Source organism: Eutrigla gurnardus, assembly GCF_963514095.1.
Source record: "Eutrigla gurnardus genome assembly, chromosome: 7".
NCBI lineage: Eukaryota > Metazoa > Chordata > Actinopteri > Perciformes > Triglidae > Eutrigla > Eutrigla gurnardus.
Window position 1 is genome coordinate 17,174,144 of NC_139921.1, and position 24,365 is coordinate 17,198,508.

The 24,365-nt window shown below is 42.4% G+C and overlaps 1 protein-coding gene and 1 long non-coding RNA gene across 3 annotated transcripts in view; one reads left to right on the forward strand and one right to left on the reverse strand.

Moving 5' to 3' along the window:
• Positions 1-16,627, reverse strand: part of LOC311016554 (latent-transforming growth factor beta-binding protein 2-like) — a 78,340-nt gene extending 61,713 nt beyond the window's left edge. Inside the window, exons 1-3 of one of the 2 annotated variants that reach the window (XM_084014310.1) lie at positions 15,772-16,627; positions 13,151-13,224; positions 2,939-3,200 (exon numbers count right to left, since the gene is read on the reverse strand). In XM_084014310.1, coding sequence (XP_083870436.1) covers positions 2,939-3,200; positions 13,151-13,224; positions 15,772-16,223 — 788 coding nt within the window. In that variant the 5' untranslated portion in view covers positions 16,224-16,627. The remainder of the gene's footprint in view (positions 1-2,938; positions 3,201-13,150; positions 13,225-15,771) is intronic. The other variant, XM_084014309.1, reaches the window with a different exon arrangement.
• LOC311016559 lies at positions 16,273-23,476 on the forward strand. The gene is made up of 3 exons (XR_014597503.1): positions 16,273-16,399; positions 16,537-16,688; positions 22,610-23,476. It is a non-coding gene; the product is annotated as an uncharacterized lncRNA (long non-coding RNA).
• The last annotated feature ends 889 nt before the right edge of the window (positions 23,477-24,365 follow it).

The window sequence follows — 24,365 nt, forward strand, 5'->3', positions numbered from 1 at the left end:
TGGTTTTTGCTCCCCTTAGTATATTAGTGGGGGCAAGACGAACATGATCTATCCGTCTGTCCTCCCCGCTCCTCTTCTTACTCCTTAATTGAGCTTTGGCACTTATGCATGGCTCACTATCTGAACCTCACTCTCTATGATCTCACATCGTTCGTGCTTCCCCGGCTTTGGAAACAGTGGAACCTCAACCTGATATATGAAACCTAAACTTGCATCCACCACTTCTCCAGGGGGAACACTATTCCACCCCTAAAGATCATTCTGGGCCGAGAGAATGCAGAACATTTGCAACAGTTCACGAGGGCTGAGCTTCAAATGTGAATTACACAAACACTCAAACAGCCCTTTGGAAGTACGAATGAAAGCCATTCCAGTATTCAAACAATTATTTGACAAATGTTAAAAGGAAGACAATTTCCTAATTTGGCCAAAGCTTTTATTATATCCTGCAGATTTCAGAAAAAAATGCGGGTTTACAAGAAAGAATAATTGGATTAGCCTGAGCTGCATGCTTGGAAATTTTGCACCCCACCAGAGGGAAATGGCTCATCTTGAACTTAACAACACCTCTTAGTCACTTTCAGCAGAAACACGAAAGCTGAACACAGTCACAACAGGGGCATATGTGAGTCAGGAACACTGTCTGTTTAATTTACGATGATGAACCTGCAATCTCGTCTCTTTAGATTTGTCCCAGATTTATGACTCAGGATGCAAAAATGTCTTGCGAGTCAAGAACAAAGACAACATATGCATAGCAACTGTGCAGTCCTCGAAGATCTTGCATTGATTAGAGGATTTACTATGACTTCAAAATAATCGTTTTGGGAAGTAGCATATGCAAAAAAGCTTTTTATAAAACATCTGCCAGAACATTTAGTTGAGTTTCATCGAGCTACCACAAACATGTGGATGGCTCAGCCAACGTAATTCCACAACACCAGCAAAAGCAGAAATGACACAGAAAGACCCTCACAATTAACCCGAGGAGCACCACAAATGTCAGCTGTAATTGAGAATATTTGGTTTGGTGGAGAGAAATGATCCAGATGACAAACTGGCTAAAAAGTGACCTATGACCTCAGTGCCCAAACAAATTATGGCACTTTAACTGACTGTGAGCCTATTAAAAAAAGACTGGGCCTGAATCCAAAATGGAGCATGATTTGACAAGATAAGTCTTGAACCTGTAAGCAATAACGGTCCGTCAAAATTCTTCCCGGAAACAATTACTCCCTGTCAACATCTTTGATCAAGAATATACTGTAGTTCCAGCCATGGTAAAGTGATTAATCAAACTAAAACTTTAGTATTTCCAACAAGATTGGAACTAAAACAGTCAGAATTTCAAGCCAAGAAACGATTAGTCCTGTCTGATTAGAAGTCTTAAGGGAGTTTGCTGAATGCACTGAAAGAGGCCTTCGTCTGAGCAATTATTAGTTGGATACATTATAGCCACAGTTATTCCAATAAATCAAGAACAAAGTAAGAGCCGAAAGAAAATATAATCCCCCAGCTCTATTTTCATTGCAGATATGTTGGGTTAATCCTCATGACTGGTAAATCATGCTATATTTTCCTACATTTCACAGATTTACCTTAATACCTTTTCAAGCATGGCAGCAAATGGCTTACTTGTTTTACTCAGTATTTGCTTTTCTTTGAGTGTATTAAAGATTTAACGTACAAATCCGTTCATCTGGTTTGATTTATTGCAAAGATAAATACAACCTGTGTTGAACGGGAGCGCAATGAACGACTGTCTGTTCAAGAGCGTTTAGACAATTTCTAATAGCAGTTTGTTAATTTGTATTCGGTGAGACAGTAATGGTAGCTAAAACAAATCTGTGAAAAGCCACAAACTACTGTATATTAACATCATTATGTTCACCAAACTTCACATAAAAAAATGAGCTTTCAAAAGCTGCATTGCCAAAATAAATAATTATTAATGGTATACTGTACTAAGTAAGTACTGAAGTAATAGATCAGTGCCATGGAATCAGACCACAGACTGCATAAGAAGTGGATTTACTTTACTTTAAATGGGACCATAATTTTAACATGAACATAATGCTGTATTGAAGAAGACTTAAAACTAGTAGTTGAGAATATAAACTCATGTTTATAATGTTTACTCAAGTAATAAATCAAGTGAGAAGTTGAAATTTCTATATGGATATATGGACTTTTTTTCAACCAGAGGAGACGCCCCCTGCTGGCCATTAGAAAGAATGTAAGTTTAAGGCACTTCTGCATTGGTTTTACTTTTCAGAACCGGAGGTTTCCTCCTGCATCAGACCAACATCTCTTGCTGAAGTTGCTCCGTCAGATGGAGTGACATTATGAATCTGGAGGCATAAATCCTGCTCATGTTTGAAGTTCTAGAACCACATAATGCTCAAATCTAGGGATGCACCTATACCGATACCAGTATTGAGTATGGGTACGATACTGTGCTCATGTACTCGTACTCGTAAAACTACTCTCATACAACTTTAACCAGTACCACCAAGGCAACAGGCCATTAATGGTATGGAAAATCTGCACCACTGACCAAAAGCAAACCATCTTGTCAGTACCGATATTTGAGCAAAGAGCCAGAGGAGCAGAGAGTCTAAAATAGACACTATCGTAGCTCAATAGCTGTGTTGCTCTATCCACTTTTATTTACCCCTCTTCATTAGAGTTTAACAGCTCCACAAAACTGGAATGTAGACACTTAAAAAACAAAAAATTGTGGTACAATTATGCCTTTTGAATTAATTGTGTAAACCTATTGTCCCATTAGTGACTAATGGTGTTACCGGGCCATAATATTAAGTTTATGGAAGACTTCTCTTGAAATTTTATTCTTTTGACCCATCCTTCTTTTGCAAAGCTACACGACTCTCCTTGACTATAATAAGAGTTAGGGAAGCACAGCTGCCTAACTTACACAGGCTGTCTGGTCGTCGCAGGTCGTGGGGTCTGGACCCTGGTGGTATCGATGGCCTGCCTTTCCGAGGGCCTTCTCCGTGGTTGGTCTTTCTGGAAAGGGTTGATCCCGGGTTGGACGCGCCTATGGGCGCCTCCATCATGGATGTACACCTGCTCCGGAGCCACCTCCTCACAGCGGGGCCCCTGGAAGCCTGAGCGACACACACAGGTCTGTGGCCGGCTGCAGGAGCCACGGTTCTGGCAGGGGGGCTGGCAGTCAGCTGAAGAGAGAGCACAGATGGAGATCAAGTTTTCAGCAGGTCATGTTGGATCATGTCCTCCCCCCCCATCCCCTTTCATGAAGAAGCAGTAGCAGAAATGGCTTTCCCTGATCTCAAAACCGGGGCTCACTTTAAATTGATTCAATCAAGGGGCCATTAGTCTCACTTCTCAACCCTCTCTGTCCTTTTCATTCAGCAGAGAGCCTGAAGGGGCTGTCATGTTCAATTTCTCTTGAGTCTTTAACTGCCCTGTTTAGTCTGAATGTATATGATCACTTACATTAAATCCTTATCCAATTTCTTGCGGAGGTAAAGCCTATACTCCAGGTTCATGGCTCGGTTTAGTGCCGCCGGCCCTTTCTATACAGAGCGATTTCCTTGAAATATCTTTCGTCACTGATCTAGAATCCAGCGTGTGCTTTCACTGTAACGCAGGAAGCTTAAAAAGGTAATAAAAGTAAGAGGTCATAAAAACATGAGCGAATGGGAAAAAACTAAAGGCCGACTGTAAATAGCTGACACTTCATCAAAGAAATGGTCTGCATCTTTTATTTGAAAAACAAACTCACTCTGAAGGGGCTTACAGAACTTAAAAAATGAACGTGTGCATAATATTCATCGATCGTCTGCAAATACACACTGTTGAGGTCATGTAATGGTCATGGAAAAATAATCTTTGTCACTCTACCAGGTCACCCACACGTCGCATCCCACTTCTGATACAGTGAAATACCCACAGCATGCAATTTAAAGTAAACAACCTCTCCATCTTGTGACACAAATGTATGTCATAGACTGGACTTGAGGATTTATGGCATTGTCCTCAAACAGTAAATCAGGCCACTGGTTGGTGGTGGCTAAAGCAAACAGCGGCCCTCTGTCAACAGGGCTATGGAATGCTATTGACACAGATGCTGTGGACACTGACAGATCGCAGGCAGGAACGCTGCCACAGCTCTTGGCAGTGTGGAGTGCTGGCAGTTGAAAAGGGCCCCACTGAGTGCGAACAGCGCTCTACCTGCTGCACACTTCCTGTTATTGCCATTTTGCTCAGACTCCGGGGCCACTTTATGATTCTTTATTTGAAAGTGCACTGGACCCCAAAAATGGCGTTCCTGATGACATGAGCTCAAAACTGAAGTGACAGTAGGCAACATAACAGCGCCATGTAACAACTGTAGCGTCAGACTTTCATTTCCACAGACCCAAAAAGAAAGTCGAATCGAGCTCTGTCTTTCGGTTTTCTCAGATCATGATGCACACTAATTGAAAGACCACAGCATTACGCTTCGTCATCCTGCGGTATGGTGAGAAAAACCTAACAAATTGAGGATTAAATATCAGACAATCACCACTCTCCTCTGCTTTAGGGTGAAGCCAATTTTATGTGGACCAGCCAATTCACTCAAGCATTTCGTTTTAACTGCTCTGAGGAAAATGTAGCCCCTTTTTTTGATGAAACATACACATTTAGAGAAATGTGGTCGTGGATTTGTATAACTTGGTATGTGATCCGAATTTTCCATCATGGGATGAAATAGGAATTGCCTGAGCTCTGTTTGGCAAGGAGTTAAATCCATCATTTAACTAAAGTACGGGCTGGCTGGGTGCCACTGCCTTGTCCGGAGTCTGTTTAACCTCAAGTTTGGGGATGAAGCGGCTGATCATATACGCCACAGATTCCAGTGACTTTATGCTGCAGGAGGGGAGGTCTCAGTAATGCGTGAAAATGCATCCTTCATATAAACTGTGTGAATTGTAATGAGAAACAGCGCAGGTGAGAAAAAGAACCCAACAAATGAGGTTCACGGCTGGCTTATGATGGGAGACGTGTTCAGTTGCGTGACCTGTGACCTGTTTTCAGCTGTGAGGCACAGAATTGACACCAGACAAACACGTCGCCCGTGCTGACAATAATCAGGACAAGTCAATGACTCTGGGCCAGACATGTGCCCCACATGAAGCCTGTTGCGTGGCCGCGGCGTACACTGCCACTGCCTGTCTGTGTTGTCTCTGGGCCCTACCTCTGGGCTGTTGAACACATTGTCGCAGTAATTGCTGTCATGCAGATTTGTCATGCACATCATTAAAACTAATTGGCTCACATTCCATCCATTTCACAAATATGCGCAGCAATTATTACTTTGCGAGAGTAATAATAAAATTGGAATCCATCGGAAATAAAAGAGGAGAAATGGCAAACATTCCTGGCATTACCACTTCAACCTTAATTATGACTCAGATGGACTGTCCAAGTTCTGCGAGATTGTGTCCAGATCCAGTCATCTGAAAACAGGAGACTATTAACTGTAGTTGGCAGCTTTGAACCTTCCAAACAAACATACTGATCTAGACCAATCAGAAATTTTAAAAAAACTATTTATATGGAAACAGGACTGATTTGGGCTTAGCTAAAATATCCTCAAGTTCAAGTGGGTCTGAGTTCTGTCTTTTCTCCTTCCAGGAGAACTAATACTGCATAAAAATAGTTTAAGGAGGTCTAAAAAAATGCCTGACGGCTATAGTTAATCCAAGTATCCATCCTTCTACAAATAGCATGCACTTGGGAGTTCACTTTTCTAATAATATAAACTATAAAACTAAGTTATTTCTATTGTTAAAGTCCTCGGTTGGACTTGAGGCCATCGCACAGTAATTCTGTACACATATTAAAGTAACCCCAGGGTCCACAATTTCTCTAGTGGTTTACAGTTACCTGTTATAAGCTTAGGTTCGCATGTGCGGGTATATCTTGAGAAAATCCCCCCCTGCCTCTACTGGACTCTCATTTCCATCTTAGAGCTCGTTTCCAGTCCATTACAATCCACCAGAGGTTCACCTTCCCCTCTCTATGACTCAGAGTAACAGAACCCATCAAATCTTTACAGTCCTTTCATTCAGCGAAGGGTAATTTGAAAAATATCTGACATAACTCAAACATGTAGAGAAATCTCCTCACTTTACGCAGTGCTAACAGAGGTAACTTGACATTTTTGGAAAATAATATTGATACTGAAAGCATAATCGCAAAAATCTCGGGAAGGCCTCCCTACAGACTGAGGGCATTATAGGCCATTATGAGATTTAGAGGCTGGGAGCTGCTCCGGAGATTAGAATTTAGGAGAATTTGACAAAAGGCTTGACTAAAGGTCATTTCAACACTGTAACAGACATACAGGAAGTTAGGAAATAACAGTGTAAGATAAAATGGCATTAGAAATTATAGTTGCAGCAAGTTACCTATAATTGGCTATTGCAGTGTGGCTGTTTCTGAAGCTATTTCAGTGATAATGTGATAATAACAGTGTTAATAAAAAATACTGTATCGGTAGAATCTGGGATACATTTGAATGCAATATTTGTGAAGAGGCTAAAGCCTTAGTTTGAAATAGGGTTTAAAAATTGCTGGGACAAAAATGTATATAGACAACTGTAGACCTTTTATGAGTACATAGTCTGGTAAACGTCCTGCGATGACAGCAGCAGCTTTTTTTCTAGGACCCGCTACAGAACCTGACAGACCTCATGAAATACGTCAAGTGGTTCAGACTGTGGCAGGCAGCAGGGAGAGACAAGCCTCATCGCTGTCCACTGAAGAAGTAAAAATTGGTCTATTGAGCAGTTAATACAATTGCCTTTCAATGCTAATCATTTCAGTGTGTGTTAATCTCTTTACAACAGTGTTAATCTCTTTACAACATGTGATTTCCACATGGTTGCCAGTGCAAGTGCTATCCTTTCTTGTTGTCTACAACCACACTACTGTTGCTGTAAATCTTAAGTTGAGAATCAAACCTCTCTATTGTTCTAATAAGAACCAGAAGGGAAGGAGTCTGACACTGTTTAACTGATCCTTTATTTTCTCTTTGTGGTCAATCTTACAAGGGTAATATTTCACCAGATTAAGGTGCCTCTGTCGTAGATGCACATTTTTCAATCAGTATGGGCTTTTCGGTCCAACACAGTAGTTGGAAGCTTTTATCCTGCTAAACCACCTCAGCTCTGTGGGGGGATTTTGTTAACCTACAGCTGACCCATGACACTGTGTACATTACTTTTAGCCACGCTATATCGTGCCTCCGCGCACCGCACCCCTCAAACTCCCACATTCAGCTTCTAATGAGCCACATGCTGGGGTGCTCTATGGAGGATATGTGGATCTGGGGGCGTGCGCCCGCAACTTGTAAAGCTGACTCTGTGAGACGTGGTGTTCACCAAAAAGCCACAAACCCCATCCTCCTGAGGGATCACATCCCAACAACTTCCATATGGTCTTTAAGCAGGAGGGTGCAATGATATATGGTCGACTATGAGCTGCCTTAACAACACTGTGGCCTCAGCAAGCGTGTGTGACTGAAGGAGAGGGGTGCTGGTTGTTAATGTTGCTTTTCCAAGTGTCAATCAAGCCCAGTCTTACTTTTTAGACTTACTCCTGAGAGATCTGCAAGAGCACGTGTTATTGAAAAATACTTTTCAGCCTCACATGGCCAAGTTTGTTCTACTTATTTCCGTATTAAAACAGCTCATGAACAAAAAAAGTACAACTAAACAAGAAAGAAAATCTACAGGAAGACGTCTGGGTCCAGACGCTGAGTAGTACATCATTTTCACCGCACTTTTGTCTATGGTAGCAATTACAAAAACATGTGGCGCAGGAGGCCTAAACAGGACCCAATTGCAACCTACAAACAGACACACCAGCTGGACTGGAGAAAGCTGCACTCCTGGTTTTGGGGAGACAAACGGAGCGAGTTGTCCAGCGTCTATGTTAATGATGGGTTTTGGGCCGATGGAGTGTGTATTGATTACAGGATCTGTGTAATGGGCCATAACTCTCTGTAGGGCTGCCAGTGTTATGCCCCTGAACTGTGAACTGTGTGACCCCCACAAATCCACACACGACATATAAAGCTGAGGAGGGATCTGCTGCTGTCTCTGCAGCAGTAATTTCAACCCCGGCTCAAGGAAGACACCAGAATCACCAGCATTTTAAAAACCTCCTGTTCTTGTAAATCTGAGGACCCTGGTCTGTCTTTTTCAACCTTAAGGAAGATAATGTTTCTTTATTTTAAAGTTTATTTTTTGTTATTTGAATGCCTCCATGATGCAGAAAATATAAACATACTGTATGACTTAATTAATGGTAAAAAATATTGCTCATGTTCATCATAAAAGTCAAGTAAACTCTTTAATCTGCAGCTACCTATGAGATGGTGTAGATTAAAAACTTGCAAATCTTCACTGCTGCTGAAATATGAATGCATATGGCAGTACTATGGATCTGGTGACTCAGTGGGTCATGCTGCACACACTGCATTATGTGCTTGATTCTGGCTCATGATCTCTAGCTGCATGTCATTTCCAAGAAGGGTGCGTGCCATAAAACCTAAACAGTACAGTTGATCAATTCATCTGTTTCTGCTCTACCATTAAACACATGCAAACAGACACATGACTTTTTGTAGATAAGAGCAAACATCACAGTTTTATGCATGTGCAACTGCCTTGTCTGAATGCAGAGGACAAATGTCACTGGATCAGGTCCATTATATGTGGATATTCTGGCGTTTGTAAGGGAGTTCAACAAAAAGCAAACCTCGACGGCTTGTATCTATTAGGTGAAGATGGTGAACCTGCATTTTGGGTGCTGTTTTGGTGGTCAGAAAACGTTCACACATGTATGTCCTTGGTATTTTACCAGCTGCTTCACACATGTTGTAGCAAAAGAAGAGCATACAATGTGTTCCACACACACGATCTAAACATATAACGTAAAAAGGGTGAGGTTTTTTGCTTTGCATATTTTATTATTTAATTAACTAATTGATATAAACCAAAACTGTGATGTCATTGGCATCCAGCTCAAGCCCTTAACATGACTTTCATGAACTTTCAATGCTGGAGGGCGTCAATCCTATTCAGACTACACTATGACACCATGACCATGACCCCATGGTTGAATGCTACATGCCATATTTTTTGAGAAGGTTACTTTACAATGGAAGAGGTAAGCAAAAGACAGAGAGAGAGAGAGAGACATTCTACATGATGAGTTATTTTAGGGTTGGGACGGGGCCCTGAGCGGCACAGCAGGCCAAAGAAAGCTGGAGGGCAATCAAATGAAACCATGTCAATCACCAACTGCTTAAGAGACTGAAAACAACTTTATTCCTCCAACGTGAATGATGCACCTTTCATCTGCACTCTCTAAGACAGCAAGCGGCTTAAATCAAAGGGCATCTGTGTGCTTTTTTTAGAGGGTCGTGCTCTCACTGTTGGCTCCAGCAAGTTGCCATATGTAGCGCGTGCTTTCGCCAAAATAGTGTGATCTATAGTGCGGTGAAATGAATTCCGCTCTGGAATCTAAGAGCCTGTACGTTAGGGAGCACTATGAGATCAGGTTAAATGTAAAGCCAGTTCCTGTCTGTGCTGCAGGGAGTCTGAAGTCCCCGGTCTATATTGTCCCATACACTCTCTTCACTCTGTGTGTGGTAGACTATGCCATTAATCCAATTACTAAAACAGCCGTATCAACTGGAGAAGCCAGAGTAACACAACATAACTCTGATGTATAGTGACCCTGCTATTAACATCCAGCATTCCTAATAGACATGAAGCAGCATATGGTTTTTAGTGACATAACTATTGGATAGATTTCCAAGAAACTAGATACAGATCTTCATGCCCCCAGGAATATCAATTAGTCCAATACTTTGTTTATGACCAAATACCTGCAGAACAACCCCTGCAGTCTCGTCTGCAGTTTGTGCTAAGTGCTAATTAGCGAATGATGGCATCCTAAAAATTCATGGTAATGGTATACATTATATCTGGTAAACATAGGCAGTGCATAAACATAGTGAGGTGGTTAGTATGATGACATTAACATTTTAGCTGAAACCAAATCTGTCTAAGTACGTACAGCCTCATAGACTGTTGTTGTAAAACCAGGAGGCATCTGCACTCCAGCTCTGACTTGTTTTTATCCTCAGCTCAGACTGTCTGTATTCCTCCTGGTAGCGGATCCAAGTATCCATTTCCAGCTAGGTATGAATGATAGCCACTTTCAAAGTGCAAAGATAAGAGAGAAGCCTCTGAAAGCAGATCCAATGGAGAACAGATCAAGTGAAAATCTATTCTCCAGTAATGCTGCTTTAAGGTCTTACTCTTTTCCAATAAATGTTGTAAACCAACACTCCACAACTGTAATTCTACACTAACGAACCAGGTGCCTAATTGGTGGTTACTGTATTTACTCTAAGGCCATTCAAATGTTCATTCTAATTCCACAGCTAAGTAACTTTCTATTTTGTAAACCGATTGCTTTAGTGTTTTCCCAATACAAACTCTTTTTACCTAAACAACTTGCTATTTTGTGTTTTTGGCAATTACTGTCAGGTGTACACGATTCCCACGGCTTACTATTACTGGCATATGAATGAAGGTGTTGATTTGGTGAAGCAGTTTAAAGAATTAAAAAACATGAAAAGAAGCAGAACATTTTCTACAGAGATTTTCATAAATGTGTTAAAAGTGACAGTAGAGCATTGTACTTATTGTTTTATTACTCAAGATAAAATGATCCGTGGGTTGTGACTGGGCGAGGCACAATATGGCCTCCCTCTGCTCTTCATTTCAGATGAGCAGATGTGAATCCCAACACAGTGGGGCTGTGCTGACCCCAAAACAAGATGCTCCATTCGTCTTGAAAGGAGTTCTTGCCAGCAAGTAAACACATAAAAAAGTACAGCCAAGCTTACACCTGAACTCACTGCTATACCAGCCAAACCCAACACACTCACCTTTGGTTCCCGGCCACCAATAATACAATCAATACTGGTTTGGTACAACCTACGATGTTGTAACTCGACAGTGGAGAACTTAACTAGAAGGGAAATAAACAACAGCAGTGGAATTGCAATGTTCTGTTCTTCTTAATGGATCAAAGCTTTCTATCACACAATGCTGGCTATTTTCAGCACACAGAATTTATTTTAACACAATCAAGTCTGCTAACCATCCAGACTGATGCTGGAAAACAGAGACAGTCAGCTCCAGACTTGCCAGGATTTGGGCAGGATGGAGGCTTCAGAGAACCAGACAACAATCTCCGACCAGACCTAAGGAGACCCACGGAGACCCAGACATGGACCGCTTTATAAACACATTTCTAAAGACATGTAGGCGCACTCCCTGGACAACTAGTGATCCAATGTCTGTCATATATTTGCTCTGAGCTCAACCCAATTGAACAAGAAGGTATTGTTAGGAAGCCATAACTGTAGACACCCAATCCAGACTCGCGGGGTGACGCCTGCAGCTGACACGTTTAATATTAGACATAACTTCAATCCCTTCAGTGAGAATTTCCTAGAGACGACTCAGCCGCGATATGTTTTTACTTATGCTTCCAGCCGGCACGTTTGTTCCTTTTCTTTTCTCCGCTGTGAACATGTTTTCTCATGCTGCCATCTCCTAATAAAGCAGCCTGCGTCTCAGGCGGCGACAGAATAAAGATAGCCTGTTTTCCTCCACGGAGGTCTTCTACGTGGGGGCTTCCAGTCCCAGCTCCAGTCTGGGGCCTTTGTGTTGGCACCTCTCTGGCCTTGGGGCTTCACTCAGCTGATGATAGCATAGCCTCCAGTCAGACCTGGGTGAGGGCCAAGCTGTAAGCGGGTCCAGATGGTTGGACAGACCCCTGGCCTGCTCAGATACACTGCCTTGTTTAACACAGGCACGTTAGCCTGGACCTGTTACTTTCTGGCAGATTAAAAGTATTTACTCTTTTAATTTGGGTAATTGCAGCTCCATGTTAGATGTAATTTACACCTTGCTAAGTGTGCCTTTAGCTGGGACTTGAGAAAAAATGGAAGGAGGTTTTGCATTGGGCAGGAGATCTAAGTAGGAGGCTGCTGGGGCCAATCAGCTTGTTGTGAAGTGAACTGGCAGAAATGTGTGTTAACTGTGTGTGCATGTCAGTGTGTGTGTGTGTGTGTGTGTGTGTGTGTGTGTGTGTGTGTGTGTGTGTGTGTGTGTGTGTGTGTGTGTGTGTGTGTGTGTGTGTGTGTTTGTCAGGGAGAGGTAATTATCAGAGAGGAAAACAGTAAACAAGTAAAAGTGAAGTATAGCTAGCTAGCTCCTAGATTGATAGATAGATGCCAGCTGCCGTGTGGGTTTTACTTCACTTGTAAAATTTAAAGATAACTCTCTCTAAAAAGCTCCAATTCCAACCTGTAATTTCACTCTGCAACAAACAATGGTGATCGTAAACATGCAAAATGGAAATTTGGTGTTAGCTGTAGCCATTTATACATATGTGTGCATGTGTGTGTGTGTGTGTGTGTGTGTGTCCTTATTAAGAATAGGTCAATGATAAGACTCTCATATAACAGCACAGATTCTCTGAACAATCTGCATAGTTAAAGACAAGAATATCAAGGATGTAACAATTTTGCGTTTAAAGTAGTTGCAGATTATTTGTTCACAGTCGGTGTCTTCTTTTCCACTTTTAATTATCTGGCAGTTAGGATATCCAATACGGCTGTGGTCAAGTAAAATAACAAGCTGTTCCACCCATAATTAAGGGCTTTTGTCAGATAGACAGCCAAGTCCTAAGTGATGGTAATTTCCACGTGAGAATCTCAAATGAAAAGACAAGGCATGGGGAAAATAACACATTTGGAAAACTTTCAACGGGCAATTCCGCGAGACAGGATAGTCATTAGTCGTCATTTACTGGGTTGGTTTTCAGTCTGTGTGTATGAGATTGTAACGTCTCTCTGTCTGAATAGTTTACTGGTTCCAAAACCACTAATAAACATAATGCATGTCCGTGTGCTTACGTGCCACTTCAAGACTTCGTTCTCATGTATGACCTTGATTTGCAAATAATCGTTTAGTGGAATGAAGGAATATTTAGACAAATTACATATATATTTTTGTTTACTTACGTTTTATGCAGCGATTGGTTCCTGGTGCCAAAGCCCAGCCTGAGCAGCAGTGCTGACCTCCACAGACATTTGGTCTGAAAGGAAGACATACAAAAAACAAGATGAAATAAGACACTGACGGTACTGTCTCAAGCATTCATTAATATTGAGGGCCTCTTCATCATCCGTAGAGTAATTACAGTGAGTGTGCAATGCCTCAACCCTTTGCATGACAAATTGATCTGATTGCGAAGGCTGTTATAGTTTCAGATCATGATGCGCCCGGCCTATCGATATGAACACTTAGTAGATTACACTATAATTGCATTTTATTTGATAAAAAATTTCAGGGCAAGTCAAGTAACTCTATCTGAATGTGGATCCCAAAAGTCCATATTTCTGTAATGCAAGAGTCCATTGTGAATACAAATACAGAGTTATCTGAGGCTTGAAGGGATTATGTGAGACACATGGGACATGAAAAGCACCCTCCATCTCCTATAAATCACTGAGCAAATGAGAGATGACAAGTTTTAAACAGTTATAACTAGATTCTTTGCACTCTTTAATCCGTACTTACAGCGCGGGCCAATTCTTGCAGTGAGATAGATGAAAAGGCACCAGACCGCAAGAGCAACTTCAGAGCAACAGTCGACACGCGGGCATGGATCTGTGCCCCATCATCTTTTCACAAGATATTACGGTAAGTGGATGTCTGACTCATGGTGATTCGAGAAGATAACGGGAATTGACTCATTGACCTCAGACGGATTGCACTCATTAGATATTGCGAGTCTCACTGAGGCGTCAGGGATAACATGCAGTTGTTTGGGCCCTCTGGCAGGCTTAGCTTTGTCATAAATCAAACCACATCAGGCCAAGACCGTGCCAAAGACATCAGTCATCACATTCAAATTCCATCAAAGGATATATGTATGAAATGGAGAACATTATACAACAAAATTAGGATCATGCCTTAGGTTAAAATATAGTTGGCACCATGTTCACACCTAGTATTTTTTATTTAAAACCTGAACATGAGGCGGTGGAGTATTATTTCACCCCTGAACTATCTGGATCAGCCAAACGACTGACAGGTGCGTTGAAAACAGAAAGTCAAGTAAAGTCAGTAAAGGAGAGTTAAGTGAACCCGGCGCTGCCAGTGCCTCCGGGTATAGTAAATGAGTAAGCGAGAGTGGGAATTCCAAGAGGAAATGTGTCATGAACACACTTTCTCTCTAACAAGCAGCGAATGATTCATCTGAAGCTAATGAATCAAAGTGTTAAAATCACCACGCAAAGAACTACAAGGTAATGTTCATGCAGTGTTATGTAACGCCACATTTATGCTTTTTTAAAAGTCAAAGAACCCCATTCATTCAACACAGGAATATGTTTTTTTGGGCCATGTCAAGCAAGGCAATAAAGCATGTTGGATCTAATGATAGGCAGCAATTTTCTTTATGCGCTGCTTTAAATAGACGGCACCTCAATTCAACCATGCATGAGCGCAACTGCCTGGCTGACGGATACGATGACAAATGTTGTTTTTAAGGTGTGCAGATCCATGTTGTACATTATTCATGTCCATTGTTTATATTGGGTGTTATTGTGGTTTAGGCTTAAGGCAGGTGAGTGCACATTATATGAATATACAGATGGCGAACCAATCGGCTGAGTCATAGTGCTTGATAAGTGTTTCCCATAAATTGCCCATATGAATAATCAATTTCCCCTTTTATGACACACAAAAGAGATATTTCAATTATATTTCATTGTCTGCAACCCAAGGTGAGCCATTCACATCCCAATCTGATTATTATGTAAACACTCTCTTTTCCAGTGTGCATCATGCTTTGTCCTTATGGAACAAACAGGACTGGATGCATGAGGGTTCATTTAACAAAAAGAAAAGAGCTTCAATATGGAAACACCCGATTGTCCTGTTTGGAGTTTAACAGAGACAGAAAAATGTGCAGCATTGCGAGAGGGCCATCGGACAAACAGGTGTTTCTGATCACTAAGCGAGTTTGCAAATGTTCACCAGCCAAGGCTCTGGTTCAACCACTATAATACATGGCCACAGGCAACAACACAAACTGCAGCACATTGTAGTAGTCTGCCTACTATAATTTAAATATACTGCAATGTGTGGTAATATAAGGAAAAGGTGATAATACAGCTTTGCATTAGTTTCATACAATTCCCAAAGGTTCACCCATTCATATACATTTGCGTTTCATTATAAGCCTCAACTGTCAGCCCAGTATTTAGAACAGTGTTTAACCTCTGTTATTATTTCATGTCCTGTCATGACCCTGATGACAAAATAGATATTTGACATTTTTATATTTTACACCTACTGCATGAAGCTTTGTATTGATATGGAACAGCCATGCTCTGTGGGTCATACTGCTACATCATAACTTGGTTTGTCTTACAGGAAGAGGGATTCTGCCTCACATGGGCCACAACCACTTTACAGTAAACCACATGAACTCATGTACAGTAAAATAGGTCACACTAACTCCTTAAAAAGTGCTGCTCATACAGTGAATGTGCGTGGCTTAAACAGCTTGACAAAGCAAAGTTAAACCTTATTTTTTATGGAAGACTGTAAAGCACTTGGCATCCATTCTTACCCAACGAGTCTCCTTGTGCCGGCAGAGCTGGGCTTGTTGCTCTGCCTGCGGTTCACTCTGGTTCTGTGCAGCTGGCTGCCCGTTTGTCTGGCGGCGCGCAACGCACCATCCCGCGGTGGAGAGGGGACTTCTTCCCGGGAGGCGCCTGCAGCATGAGCCGGTCGCGCATCCCCCTGGGATGATGTGGCCCTGGGCAGGCGGACCAGAGTCCGTAACTGGATGGTCCCAGGAGAAGTTTCATCGGATGGTCCGCGGGATGCACCGTGCTCCGGTCTCCTTGGCGAGTGACCTTGACTTCTCTCCCGGGACTGCTGCGGGTTCCAGACCACCCGGCCTGCCCCTGCACCCTCTTTCCTCGCACCTGTTGTGTCCTTGTGACTGTCACCGACTCGCACCAGCGCGACAGTCAAAACCATCAAAACAGCCAATCCTGCACGGTCCATTTTGGGCATGCAGCGTTTTTGAAAAGTACCGCGTAAAAGGGCAGATCGCGTAAACAGTTTTGTGGAGCGCGTCTAAAATATGAGCAGATAAAATCCGTCCGCGACTTAGCTACACGACTTCAGCAAGACGGTATTCTCTCCCAAGAACGGACGAAAAAGCCTGGGTACCTCTTCATCATGCCCAGGTGAGACTTTGCGCAGAATGTCTTCAGGTTGTCAAATTATCACCTAACTGCAGTCCAAAGTGAGACACTCTTAAGCTTCTCTCCTTGCAGCGCTGAAGAACTGTTATTTCAAGCAAACATTATTCCATCTGTTTTAGTTTTATGTGAAACAAGAAAACGAGGCGCAAAGAGAGCAGCGCGCTGGCTCCAGGGCTGCTGAAGCTGTCCTCCTACTCCAAGTGAGAGCGTTTGAATCGTGCTCCCATGGATATCACCACCTCCTTGGATCTGAAGTCACCGGGAATTTTTGGTAGGGATTGCATGCGCTTTGCAAGAAGAAACTCCCCCTTGTCGACTGTATTGTTGCTTCACTCACGACGCCGCACGGTCCGTGTGCCCACACGCACTTTCTCTGCCAGGTTACATCATGTTACTGTGCGTCTCTCCCCGTGCTTCCTTTGAACAAGACTATTGGAATTATCGTAAATGCAGCTGCGTTTATCGTTACCTTCCATTTAAATTTGAATTGGCAGGCTACTGCAATATCATAGGGCTTCAGAAACCAGATGTTTTTTTTTTTCCTCTTTGCGAATCTAACAGTACTGATTGCTGCTGCCTGATTTGAGTTTACGCAGTCGCCTTTCAGAGTGATCTTAATTAATTGGGTGTAAGATTAATTATTTCATTTTAGTGCGATGGCACAGCGTGACGCACTCCGAGTTCCACTTGGAAGGCTGCACTTCAACTTGGATTACAGCGTGTAAAACAGCATCCTGGCGATTTGCAGGTTTACAGACACGCTTTGATCTTAGCTGTAAAATGTATGGGAAGCGCACAGTTCAAACTCAATCTGAAATCTTGGAAAACAGGTTATGTAACAGATCCCATTCATCTCCCCCCTCATCTGTGCTGCATCATCACTTTCCCTCCTGACTGTCTGGAAACAACACATTTCTCTTCTCCCATAAGATCTTAAACAACCCAAAGAGAGTTGGCTCCCTCCTCTCATTCAAGCCACAAAGACGCATGCCTGTCTTTCTCATGAGTAGTCCCGGAGCACCATTACCGATCACCGGACTGCCATCCAAAACACAGAGCAGCGGAGAGTAAGACTAGTAGTCTGCCCCATTCATTCTCCTTTCCAGAGATATACAAACCTCTCAAATGTTCACCACTGAAACTTTAGAAAAGGTTTGAGTGAATGAACACATTGAAGAGAGAAGGAGCTGTCGTCTCTCCTGTCGGATCTCTAAAGAAACTGTCTGTGTAGAGCCTTGGGCTGAGCGCCACAGCCCACGAGAAATCTAATTAGAGAAGGAGGCTGTATTTGTCTTATGACTATCCAACAGTCTCACTCCACCCCCCCAGGCATGCTGCCTTGCTGGTGTCAATGGCCCAGCTGAAAAGATCATGGCCAGTTGACCCCAGCGTCCTAGAAGGTGACAAGGGCACACACAGGCGAATCTGTGCGGCTTCATCTGCTCAGTGACACGTTTGAGTGAGCAGCTGGCAGCAGCTCAGCTGTTGCTGTACTATAGCCTCAATCAGTGTCTTAATATGTGTTTGTATGATGTTACTGTCTAAGTGTAGAGCAGTGGTTCTCAACTTCTTTTGGCAGATGTACGCCTGCAGCCCCTGCCAGACAAACTCAAGTAGGCTACCCATTAATCGACACCACTGTCATGTTCTTAATGTGTTCATTCAAATAGATTTTTAGCTTGATGTTACTCAACACTAGGCTGTGAATTACATAACTGTTGCAATATTTTCACACAATGTGGTCAAGTTTTGCATTTGTACTGCAACTACTTGGAGTGGCAGGACATCTCAATTTATCCATTATTCTACAATGCCAGTTTATGCATGCCAAGCTAAAACTAATGCAATCTAATACAGCCTTGTATTAAATTGTGTTATGCTGACAGCTGTTTCTATTATTTTGTCCACACATTTATGAGGGTTTGCCAACAACATGCTATATATACACAGTATATATATATATATATATATATATATATATATACACACACACACACACACACACACACACTGCATTCATTTGAGTGAGTTAAGCCTATTACCTTTAACTCGGTGCAGTATTTCAACTGTTTATCCATTACTTTTAGCTAACTACTCGATTCTTTGGGCTATCCATTACAGTATTGTAACCTTTAGCTAGCTGTCAATTTCAACTGTTTATGGCTGTGTATCCATTAGCTTTAGCTAGCTGAACATAAGTGTTACTCCATTAAGTTACCTGTGGTTTATGCTAGCTTTCGTTAGCTGACTGGCATCTATTTCGGCCCTTTATACAAGTATATTTCAACTATGAATCACTATTGGCTACCTCTACTTCTACTCTACTTAAGTATTTAGTATTTAGCTAACTAATTTCACTGTTTCGTCATTACTTTTCTTCCTGTTTAGACCTCTGCTCACTTGCTAATCAGTTCTCACACATTCAAAGGCAACGCAGCTCGGAGCCGTACGTGTCAACTGCTGTATTTTTAGTTACTTACGGTTCTGAGCATCAGAGAGGAGCCAGCAGCCATGTTAGTCAAGTTTGACTGACGTTCACTGGTGGGAGCGCTGGCTGTTCTTGGCCACCTGGTGGTTATATTGAGGTACTGACACCAACAAGCATTTTATTATTCACTTGCGCTTGTTGAGACAAATTTGTGTATTATCTCATCGAATACAGTGGGCCCATCCCATCTCCATCAATCTGTCCTTATAGTCGAGCTTTTATGCCATATATGAATATTGATCATTATTCACTGTGTTTCTTACTATTTAAAATGTTTTGGGGATCCATCCATTATCAATCACCGCATATCCTGCAACATGCAAAATCCAAGCAGAAGGAACCAGAACTCTTGTGCAATTTTTGGGAAGATTTATGTAAATTGTAAAATAAATAAATAGTGTTTTGAAGTAAAACTCCCGGGAAAGAGTTAACATGTAAACCATAAACATAGCCAAACATGGAGACCACCTGAGTAGCATCATGAGATCTCAGCTATAGTGGTGATGATTTACCAGGAAAGGCCAAAAATCTAATTTATTCCCTAATTGCATCTCCATTCACTGGAATGGTAATAGAAGTAGGTTCATTTACAATGCATTAATATCCCTTAGCTTCTCACCTATTATAGGAGACCTGAAATATACATACGATTTATGGTCAAAGAGCCATTTTGGGTATGCTAATTCAGCCCTTTTTTCTAAGAGCTTTGGTTTGAGAGGTTAAGAAGTTGAATAACTCAATAATCTCTCACCTACCCCCTGGGGGACACGTTCCCTTGGTTGGGAATCACTGAAGATCTGTGGAGCAGCTATCAGTGCTATGAAAGTGGGCCTTAACGTGGTCCAATTTGATACAATTTGCAGCATCTGGAGGAACTCTAGAATAAATACCAGGAGGATGTCTCTGGCTATGACTGACGCTCCTACACAAAGAGTCCTTTGAAAACTCTGGCATGACAACCAAGCCACTCCTATCGTCTTTCAAATGCAGAGCAGAAGTATAACTGCATTATGCTGCACAGTTTCTCACAAAGCACAGTTTCGTAGTAACAATAACACGCAAGCCTTGTGATTACACTGACGCAAACGACTTCCATGGGTGTGCGTGCTTGATGGAGAAAGCTAAGTGGATTTGATTTGTCTCCAGATAATTAGTGCGTTAAATTGCTCCATTTCCTCGATGGATTTTGATGTGTGACTGCAAGGCAAATGTTATGAAGCTACTGGGCACACTTTTGATGGATGCTAATGAATTCTATCAATGGGAACAAACTCTACACATTCACCTGTCAGCATTGGCGTCCCAAGAGAGGGGCATTTGCATCCATTTAGTTGAAAAGTGGGTGAGTGTCGCCATTGAGCGAGCGGAGGGTCAGAGTCCAAGTGCACCCATTAGAAAGCCAAACAGTATCATTACACCCAGAATGTAGGGCTCTCATTATAAGCACGTATCAACAGAGAATTCCTCGCATCACCTCCAGAATTTTAAGTGATCTATGTGAATCGCTCTCTGTGACGACTTTCAATGGAGATTGACAACAAGGAACGTCAATCTCTTCATTAGCTACCTTTTTGCCATTTGTATCAAAGCCCTCAGTTCTCCATCCACTTTGCCCAGCAAGCTAACATAATACTGACATTGTTCAGACTGGGCAGCAGTGAGGACCTGCGGGAAAACCTGGAAAAGGGAGGTTCATCTGGCAGAGAAACTCTTCGTAAAAATCTGAAATGATGTGCTTTATTAATGATGTTTTTTTTTTTTTTTAATCAAACATGACAGCTTTTGCTTGGAAGGCAGATTCACAGAAGACCTCCATGGCGCTTCATGGCAGATTGAGCAGTGTACATAAAACAGGCATTCATGCAACAAGAGGAAACAGTTGAAGATAGAGCGGGATAAATGTGCTTAAGCCAAGGACTACAGGGTCTTTCCCGGCTTGTATGAATGAGGTGCTGTCAGCTGGGTAATAGAAGTAGGTCACATGGGCGTTATTTAATACGAGCACTTCCACTCTGCCTTTCATGATATTCATACTTATTTTCTTTTATATGGGTGTTGCGAGTGCTGGCTCGGGGGAAAAAAGAAGACTGTGTGCTTCCAAGCCACACTGCACATGTAAGTCTTGTACAACATTGTTAGACATTGCTGGGAGAAAACTATTCCTCATCTACACTTTCAAACAGGCAGAGAGATTCAAAAACAGTCAGACACACATTTTAGCACCATTGGCTATGTTTCTGATGCATGTCATAGCACTGGCAATACATGCATCACTTCACGTCTGAAGGCTCGGCTCGTTCATTTATGGGTGTGAGTTGTTAAGTTAACAAAGGCTTTAAACTGCCTGGGATGTCAGCGCTATAAGAGAAATCAGCAAGAAAGCTGTAACGCAGATTAGAATAAGTACTTCCCATTTACAAATTAGCCTTGTGCCCCCTTCACCACAAGACAAGCGGTTTTGGCTTTTGTACAGAAATCATCATATATTATAGCACAGTCTGTGATATCGATGGACCGAGAATAACCAATACAGTGCCAACTGCATTAAATTAAGTCAAGCCTCAGAGACCATAAACAAAAAGACTCAATTCATCCTCCTATTGTTTTGTTGGTTTACTGAAGGAGGCTGTGATTGATATCGGCATGGTTTATGGAATCAAAAGACAGTTTTCTACCTGACTTGATGGTTAAATTGTCTTGTCCGTTCCTGATTTTTAGGGTTAGTCAGCAGGAGCACAGGAGATGTGTTTCCTGTTGGTGTAATAAACTGTGTACAGGGAAAAGGAAAACTCTAGTCATCCACTTGGCTGGCACATGAAGCTCCACGGAGCGGGGGCCCTGAATAGCTCTGCTCCTTGAATATTTGAGTGGATGCTGGTTGCTGAGATAGGAATGTAAAAAAGTCAGACGGAAAGCGAGATACCACCAGGGTGCTTCCATCTAGGGGCTAGGAGAAAAAGTAATTCATCTCTGTTATTTTAACTGTTATCCATTTCTCTCCCCTGGCTAACTGAAAGTGAAAATCTGTTGGACCAAGGGAGTTGGTTCAGAAAAGAAATACTGAAAGAGGAATATTCCTGTGGATTTATTACAATTTATGGTTCTAGTTTATCACATTCAATTTAATACGAATTGTTTTATAGATGGCAGCCTTGGTGGGCTGTTGAAATATGCACCGGCTAATGTTTTCAACTACTTCAGCCTTGAATTGTGTGGTGTAGTCCTTCTGTCTCTTGAAGTTTGATTTAAAACGGCCTTTTATCAACAATACATAGAATGACGTCACGCTGCTGCAAGATAAATGGCGATGGAGAGGATCCAAAGGGAGGATCATGCTGGCAGTGAATTGGGTCACATAAGAATTTGCCATAACTTTCCAGAAAACATACAATTTTTTTCCAAAGATGTGGGGCCCTTCTAGTCATTAGCCAGATGTAGGCTAAACCATTCTAAATCCCATGAACTCAATCGCAACATGAATCAATACTGGCAGTAATGTCTAAATAACTGGGGTGGAGATTGTGCCCTAGGCGACATGCATTCTTGTAAATTCAGAGCATTTAGTCGTCATGTTTTCTTTGGCTCTTAGAAGAATTGACAAAAGAAAAGGCAGAGGGAGGGGTTAATGTGTTTGATAGATCATCCTGGCTTTTCACCCAGAGCTTTCTCCTTTTCCCCATTTTTTTCTCTCCCCTCCCTTTCAGTTTTCCTGGCCCCTCACCCTCGATTCAGCGTGCCTCTCCAGCCGTTGGCCTGGGCCCCGTGGGCTTTCGTCCTCCTGGCCCTCCTGGCTGTGACCTGGCCTCAAGGCTCGCCGGACCAGCTCAGCTGCAGTTTTGCCCTGAAGGGGCGATAGATGGCCGCGAGCCTCGCAGCTCCAGTCCTCGTTGTCAGTGTCTCCACCAACCGACCATGGAAAATCAGGTCAAGCATTTTCCACATTAGCAGCTTTACCAGGAGGATAGAAATGGATATCTGTTACAATTACCCGACGTCCCCCCACCCACCACAGGAGAAAAAGCGGCTCCGCACACTTATCTCCCAAAAGTACTAGCTGATGGCTCTATTCAACACAGTTTCATAACAGACAACATGAATGATGCAGAGGCAATATTATATGGGATATTTTGGAAATGGGGGCAAAGGTGAGATATGCTCATCTGAGTTCACGCCAACTGTCTGGCACCAAACTGCCAATGACTTTCCAATAGTTAACCATCTAAATCCGTTGTGTGCAATTCTCAGACATGCAACTGGATTTACTGAAGCCTCTCATCAAATCCCCCCCACCGCCTTTTTTTTTTGTTTTACTAAGAGGCTCCATTGGCTGTATTTCCTCATTTTAAATCTAGCTTTAATGAGAGTCATGCAGATCTCATAAAAGTGGTTTTATTTTTGAACCAGGACCTGTAAAATACTGTTCACACTTGCACATAAATTGTTCTATATTCTACTCACTTGCCTGCTTAATTGCCTCCAGAGGGTCGCTCCCTCTTCCAACGCATTTTCCATCAAGTAGCTATCAATAAAACAGCCTGTAATGTTGATTATGTTGACAGTAAATAAAAAAAGCCCCAAATATTTGCCTTTAAATCTGAGTGTATTTGCAACTCCGTCTGCTATAATAAACTTTTGTGGAAGTTACACAGAATTAGAGTTAGTAACAGAAACTGTTTTTTTAATATATATTTCACCCCAAAGCGTGCACTTAACACTCCAACTACATGCAGGATAACGGAAAGATTTACTGAATTGTGTCAGTTGTTTTGATAGTAGTCTGCAGCCGGATGAGTAATACAGGTTAGGGTCTGTTGACCCTTGTGGCTGGGAATAGATGATGACTAAACCCATTTGCTGGTTGACTCACTGATGACACGTGCCTTCCAGCCTCCGACACGACAGCACATCAATTTGGTATGGTGCCGCAGTTTGGGCCAAACTAATTGCTAGCTGTGTTTTCAAGCAGCGCGCCCCTTCCCATACGTAGCGTTCAGCTCCATGTAATGCTCATGTTTGACGGCTGCTGGTTCCGCTGGACGGGTCTCACGCTTGGTTAGCCGTGAGCAGGGAATCATGTGCTCTTCAGCAAACAGTTAGGTGAATGGTGAAAAATCTTCTTCACTGCCCCCAATTAACAGTGAAGGTCGAGCGCCAGAAAGTTATGATGCGATTTAACCCCCCGCATGAGGTCAATTTGACCTGAATGGCTTCCTATTAAGCATGATAAATTTGTTATTTTTCAATCCATTAAACCTTTTGCCCATAGTTCATTTAGTCAGAACAAACCGCTGGCCTGCTGTAACCTACGTCTCTGTCGAACGGGAGCGAGCTTCAGGGAGGAAAAAGGGATGGCACCACAATTAGCAGAGATGACTTCAAAGTGCTTTCTGACATAGGCTTTCGCTAATTATCAGTCGCCAGTGTTGGGTGGGGATCCCTCCAGCGCGAGGGTCAATAGGG